This window comes from Parasteatoda tepidariorum, chromosome 10 (genome assembly GCF_982258835.1).
Source record: "Parasteatoda tepidariorum strain Cologne lab strain chromosome 10, Ptep-v5.0, whole genome shotgun sequence".
NCBI lineage: Eukaryota > Metazoa > Arthropoda > Arachnida > Araneae > Theridiidae > Parasteatoda > Parasteatoda tepidariorum.
Genome location: NC_141764.1, coordinates 85,869,021 through 85,876,723, shown reverse-complemented (window position 1 = coordinate 85,876,723; position 7,703 = coordinate 85,869,021). Strand labels below are relative to the sequence as shown.

Sequence of the window (7,703 nt, the reverse complement as noted above, 5' to 3'; positions counted from 1 at the left end):
TCTAGTTCAGTTAAATGGATTTATTTTAAATAATTTGAAGAATACAATAAAATTTTTTTTATAAGGATATATTGACTAGCTATCAATGAGAGAAAGAAATATATAGGCAGCAATTCTGAAACTTTCTTTCTTAAATTTTTAATTTTTGAGATTTAGTATTTTTGTGAATAATACATACATCAATATATGCATTAATTTATTAATATAATTATCTAGTTCAGTTAAATGGATTTATTTTAAATAATTTGAAGAATACAATAAAAATTTTTTTTATAAGGATATATTGACTAGCTATCAATGAGAGAAAGAAATATATAGGCAGCAATTCTGAAACTTTCTTTCTTAAATTTTTAATTTTTGAGTTTTAGTATTGTTGTGAATAACGCAGAGCATCAATATATGCATTAATTTATTAATATAATTATCTAGTTCAGTTAAATGGATTTATTTTAAATAATTTGAAGAATACAATGAAAAATTTTTTTTCAGTGAAAAAAAAAATCGAAAGATTATTTAACAACAATTATATAAAATATCAAAATTATTTTCAATATAGTTTAAATAATTTCAGGCATTTCATGTGCTATTTTTCTCAAAAGATAAGTATAAAAGATACATTGTAAAACTGTTATTAAATCTATTATTTCTTCAATTATATTATTATCTATTACATTATTATTAATTACAAGGATGCATAACAAGTAAAATGACACGTTACAGTTAATGTTAGTATAATTTGCAGTAAGGTTAGTAAGGTGCAGTAAGTTTTGCAGTAAGTTTTTAGGTGCAGTAAGTTTTGAATTTGGAGCTGAAGAACGCAAAAAACAAGGGAACACTTTATTGCAAGTTAGCGTTCATATACATTTTAAAAAGTATAGTTAAACATAAACACCACTAATGAAGAATGCTTACAACATACTCATGTATATTCACACCATTTGTGAGTTATTTTCGCTTCCCAAAATACCAATTTTTTTACTTTGGATATCATCATCATTAGAATATCTTTCTTATTTAACCTCCATTGTGCAGTTTAATTGTTCGAAAGTTGTGATATTGATATCAAATAACGGTAAAAAGTATTAACACCTTGAGTGCATCTGGTTTTTTTAAAATATTTTTTTTACTTAGTTTAGTTACGCTGGTTTGAGAACGTTTTTGCAAAAGTATAAGATATGGCTGGAAAAATCCATGAAATATACAACTTTTATTGTAATGAGACGTTGATAGATGGATTGAGTCTTCTTAACTTTCAAAAGGGGTCTTTTTTATTTTTATAAAACTGCTTTTTTTTGGACTCGCAAACTTGATTAATTCAGCAATTTTCATTTAATTAACTTAAATCAATTGCATGTGAGTTATTAATTTAACTAACGCAGATCTCTTTTTATTGTGTTTCAAATTTTTGATTAATTGATTGAATTCTGAATTTAAAGTTTTTTCAAAAAATATGCAGTCCGTTTTTCTCAAAAAATCTATTAGAAACAAAAAAACGAAACTAAGCAGACATAGCCTGGTTCAGATGTTTAAATTTATGAATTAAAAATGAAATAGGTAAAAGTCGGCGACGATCATTCATGCTTTGGGTTTCTTAATATTTATTCAATTGATTATTTTCAATATACTTAATAAATAATGCTTTTGTAAAAATAATGTGTAAAATAAATACATACGTTTAATTTGCTATGCGATTAATAAATTTAACTAGAAAACAGTTTTTCCTTAAAACAATGACAGTGATGTTCTCCTTTAAGCGTACTATCAGAATATCAGAAAAAAAAAGTTGGCTAAGTTAATATGATTTTCATACTAATATTGCAACTCTAATTATTTTATAGTATTATCACTTATTATTACATTATAGAATTTTTATACATATTTTTTCACATCGAAAAAAATCACTCTCAATAATAATATGATCTGAAACAATAGCTATGTATAAACTAATAGGCTAAGCCCCCTGTTCGCTGTCGCTTTACCAACCCTAATGATTGCTTTATAATAATTGTTTTTAATAACGAAATTGTTTCTCATAACGAAATAATAATAATTGTAGCCTCCTGTTCGCCGCCGCTTACTAACCCTAATGATTGCTTTATAATAATTGCTTCTAATAACGAAATTGTTTTTAATAACGAAATTGTTTTTCATAACTAAATAATAATAATTGTAGCCTCCTGTTCGCTGCCACTTACTAACCCTAATGATTGCTTTATATTAATTGTTTATAATAACAAAATTGTTTTTCATAACAAAACAATAATTGTTTTCTCATAACGAAAAAAATCATTCTCAATAATATGATCTGAAACAATAGTTATGTATATACTAATAGGCTAAGCCTCCTGCTCTCTGCCGCTTACCAACCCTAAGGATTGCTTCATAATGATTGTTGTTTTTTGACATAAAACAGTTTTTTCTTCGAAAGTTAAAATTATTAAATTATTTTATTAATGCAATTTGCACAAAAAATATTGATTTTAAAATAAGATTAGACAATAAGATTAGACACTGATATAAATAATTTTATTTTTAAATGTTGAGTAGAATTATTTTACAATAAAAAAACAATTTTCTTAGTTTTAAACTTTTAATTTAGAAAACAATTAAATTACGAAGCGTAATAATAGTGGAACCGGTACAGGTACCTTTACATTAGGAATGCAAAAATATTTATAAGAAAACAATATCTTTATAACTTTTATTAATTTTATACTGAGGATAACCAAAGCAACATGTAAATCAATATGGTAAAACTGGATCCTACAATGTGATTTACCGGCCAATAAAAATGCACCGTCAACAATGAAAAACCAATGTTAAACCATTATGTTATGTATTATGTAAATGTATATTATATATGTTATGTATTATGTAAATGTATATTATATATGTTATGTATTATGTAAATGTATATTACATATGTTATGCATTATGCATATATGTTATGTTATAGTTGTGTACATATAAAAGTTAATAGGGATAGTAAACCTTAAAAACAAATTCCGATACTTTTTATACTAGAAACCTAATTTGTATTCTGTACACATATTTGGGTGGTCATAAACGAAAGTTCGAATTTTTTAGATGGCGACCTCTAAAAAGGTGCCATTCGCTATAAAACTAATAATCTGAAAGTTTCAGTTAAGAAAAAACAATATTTAGAGCCCGCCACCGAGTGCCAAAGTTTGAAAAAATCGTGACTTTTCTCAAAAAATAAATGTTTTCTACTATAAGATCCAATGTTTTCTGCTATAAAATCCAAACGGATAGTTGTCGAAACTCAAATCTGGGCTTATCGTGTAGATAATGATTTCAGCTGAAAATTCTTTGTCAAATAAGGACATCAAAGGATAAAAAGGTATTTATCGGAACGCAACCCAAATTGCTTTTTTTTAAGGAATGGGAGAATTTTCGGGTAATTGGAATAATGAAAGAAAAACCCCCATAAATAATAAGTTTTGAAATGAAGATCGCTATAAACGTCTAATTGCGAAAAAAAAAACGAAAAAAAAAAAAACGCGACATATTAATTAAAAAAGGACTTTAGCTCAGATAGTCCAATCATTTATACAAAATGCAGAATCATCAACAAATATAAAAAAAAAACAAGTTAAGAATCAGAGTAAATTTACTACTTATTCACTTTTAAAATAACAAAAACAAAAAAACAGAAAACTATAGAGTCAAAGAGTTAAAAGTTATGAAAGAGTAAGAATCGTTCTAGTTTCCAAATTATATTCTTCATCAATTTCATGTTTATCACGTGACAATAGTTTTGAAGGGATTTTCGTTAAACGAAATCAAAAGCAACTACCTGAATATTTATAAAACACAAGTGGATTAAAAGCTTCGATTTAGCTATCATTAATATTTATACATATAACTTTTCTAAATTAATTAAAATCTTGGCTTGGTTTTGGTCTTAATATGCAGCTAATGCAGTATTTTGTGTATTCATCTAGACTTTTATATAAATGGTTGTAAAGAAAAAACAGATATTCTTCTAATACCCTATCTCGGGAAATTTATTTCTGAAAACAAATATTTTTTAGAGAGTAGAGGATTTTTACCATCCACTTATCTTTTTTCCAGGGACATGACGTATGCCCCTGAAATATATTTTATCTTTTGGCGAATTTTTTTAAAAAAATATCAAGCATAATTTTAAAAATTCTTAGTGGCCTTCTCCAGGAAGATATATTTTGGGTTCGTTTATAAATCTCCTAGAAACGGTTGAATAGCAAAATTTTCTATGTTATTAACTTTTTTATTTGTCCAGCTTTTCACCAATCTCAGTGCTTTTTTAATTAATTTTTGACTGCTATCCTTACCTTAAATTTACCTTAATTACCTTAAGGCTTTACCTTAAATTTCGAAAAATTTCAAGTTGAAGACTTATACTGGATTCTATTTTTATTAAAAATTAATTATTAATATTAATTGATATTAATTTATTAACATTGATTTATCTCAAAACTGAAATGTGATGTTGACACTCAATGTGTAAGAAGTTTTTTTTCCAAACAATTTACTTCAACAAAGTTTTTCACCAACTGTCAGCAATGAAGAAGTAGTGCTCAAGAAATATTTGCATTGCTTTTATTTTACCTTCATACATATACATATACATAATATACAGGTATAGGCCAAAATAAAAGGAACACCTGTGTAAGAATGGAGTCATTCTCGACCGTCCAATAAGCGGCGGGCACGGGTCGCAAGAATGTGCCACCTAGTGGTGATGAGAGGCAAGGTATCAGTCTAGCATTTGGCAGTGTGAGATATGCATGAGAAAAATCTGTTTCTAGCAAAACGAGATTATGTCCGACCTCTCTGACCTTAAAAGAGGCATGATAATCATAGCTCGCCAAGCTGGAGCGTCCGTGTCCGGAACAGCAAACCTTGTAGGTGTTTCAAGGACCACTGTATCAAGGACTCTGTCGGCATACACAAAGTTGGGTAAGGTGTCTTCGGCGAGGCACAACAACGGCAAGAGGTCGAAGTTGTCAGACCGTGATAGACGGGTGTTGAAGAGGATAGTCACTCGAAAACGCAAGACTACACTGCCGGTGATAACATCCGAGATGAATACCCACCTTCAGAACCCTGTATCCATGAAAACTATTCAACGGGAGTTGCATGCTGCTAACATTCATGGCAGAGTAGCTATTCCAAAACCATTAACCGCGGAATGCTTTGAAGAGACTACAGTGGTGCCAAGACCACCTAAAATGGACACAACTGCAATGGGAACAAGTCATCTGGTCTGATGAATCCTCTTTTACACTATTCCAGACCACCGGACGTGTGTTCGTGTGGCGAACGCCGGCAGAAGCATTTCATGTTGACAGCCTGGTTCCAACCGTGAAACATGGAGGTGGTTCTGTGATGGTGTGGGGAGCTATATCTGCCCGTGGATTGGGGCCTCTCGTTGTCTTGAGGGGGATGGTCAAAGAGGACCATTACCGAATCATTCTTGCGGATCATCTTCACCCTATGCTTCATACTCTCTTTCTGGGAGAACGTCCTGTGTTCAAAGATGACAACGCCCCTGTTCACAAGTCTCACTGGGTTCAAACATGGTTAAATGAGCATAATGATGAAGTGGACCATCTAACGTGGTGTCCTCAGTCCCCTGATCTCAATATCATTGAGCGTTTTTTTGGTTTTTTGGAGAAAAAAGTCCGTGCTCGGTTTCCTCCTCCACGCACACTCTCGGAACTCGAGGCAGCCCTGCAAGAGGAATGGCTGCAAATTCCAATGAACTTTGTTCAAGACCTTTATTTGTAAATCCCACGTCGAATGCAAGCTGTCATTCAGGCCAAAGGTGGCCCAACTCCTTATTAATAAAATATTTTCATTTTTTCACAGGTGTTCCTATTATTTTGTAATATACCTGTATGTTAAGTATTATGTATATGCGTATATATGTAATTCATTATGTATATATGTTATGTTATAGTTATGTATATATAATATTTTGATAAGGATAGGAAATCCTAAAAACAAATTCAGGTGCTTTTTATACTAGAAATCTAATTTGTATTAATTAGGTTTAATTAATTAGGTAATTGTAATTGTAACTGCCCTAATTTGGCACTTCAGAAACGTTAGTTTTGTCACGCAATCGTTACTACATCATGCAAGCGTAAAAGCTGGACTGAAAATCTTATTGTTACCTTTTAAGTATGAATTTTCGGTTAGTTTTGGACTAATTATGGTTTAAATGTGTCCCACCACTCTAAGTAAAGATAATAGAGATAATATACAGAATCAGGAAAATATTATCTTTCTGACTTTAAATTATACTCGTAGTGGAAGCAATATTAACTTTTGTTCAAAGAAATTATTATTATTATTTTTTAAATATGCATGCTTTATTTTTTTTTATTTAACTTAAAGAGATACATTTTGTACAAAGCAAAGATTTTATGAAGCTTGACAACTTAAGCAAGTTTTTTTTATACAGAAACTTCGCAGTATGAGTATTGTTGTCATTGTATTTTATACAGTTGGAAAAAAATATAAAATAACTGAATTCAGGGATTATATAGCAAAATTCTGTGTGAACTTACCATATGTTATTCACAGCTTTAACACTTTAACTCTAAACTTCTTAGAGCTACTTAACTTATAGAAGTGTTAACTCTTATCTTCTTTCACTTGTCGAGACAGGTGTATTGAACAGTTTAATTCTTTTCAGCTTTCTTCTTTTTAATATTCTGGCACGAATATCTTTAAACTATCTTGGTTAAACTTTAAAAATTCATTTTTACGCTTTTGGGTGATAATTTTATGACAAATTGATTTTTTGTTAATTTTATTTTACAATATTTTTTAAGATACTAAACAAGAAGAAAATATTCGCCTGCTGAGCAAGACAAGAAGGCAGCAACATTAATGTAACCCTCTCTCAAAAGTGACATCTACGGAAATTGTTATTACTACCTTTTTCTTTATCTGAAAACAACAGGCTAAAATTATTTGTTGAAATAGAAAGGTATTAATTAATTGCCTTAAAATATCGTCTGTGCTAATTAATTAACATATTTGAAGTTGGCTTCTCGAACTATTACGATTGACTTTTAGAACGTGAAGATCCGATCATTAGTTCGTTTTTAAATTTTTTTATTCAATGTACATGCAAAAGTTATTCGTTTTTAATTTTGTTTGCAAAATGTACATACTGTCGATATTCTAATATTTTTATTTATTTTCAGTAAATTTTTATTGAAGTGAAATTTCTAATACGACTTCCAACAAGGTTGCGTTAAACGTTTAACGCTACCATGGCAACGAGCGGCCTGTGATCCTTGCAGGAGATTTTAATGTGAATTTCTTGTTACCTGAAGCTGAAACATTATTAACCTTCCTTAAAGACAAATTTGGATTGGAAATGATAAATGGTAGGAATGATCCAACAACCAAAGGGGGAACTACCATTGATGCAGTTATTTCAAGAAATATTGAAAAAATAGAACTCAAACATTTCGTATCTTTCTTTAGTTATCATAATCCCATTGTAAATGTTATAGATTTGGATATTTCTCCACTCGAAAATGATAATTAAAAGATGCGATCAATTGTGAATTGTAAGCAATGTTAATAAAGTTTGTCTTAAAGAAACAATATGATTTCACTAAAAATCAATTTCTACACCTTCCTATTTTCATTTCCACATTACGCATTCCACATTTCCA

The 7,703-nt window shown here is 29.6% G+C and overlaps 1 protein-coding gene across 1 annotated transcript; it reads left to right on the top strand.

The window, feature by feature from the left end:
• Nucleotides 1-4,823: 4,823 nt before the first annotated feature.
• On the top strand, nt 4,824-5,273 carry LOC147803066 (uncharacterized). The gene has a single exon (XM_087152874.1). It carries the CDS (start codon nt 4,824-4,826, stop codon nt 5,271-5,273), a length of 450 nt encoding a protein of 149 aa, XP_087009000.1.
• The last annotated feature ends 2,430 nt before the right edge of the window (nt 5,274-7,703 follow it).

What these genes read in the sequence shown, in the direction of transcription:
- LOC147803066 (XM_087152874.1), top strand. Translation starts at nt 4,824, where the DNA reads ATGTCCGACCTCTCTGACCTTAAAAGAGGCATGATAATCATAGCTCGC.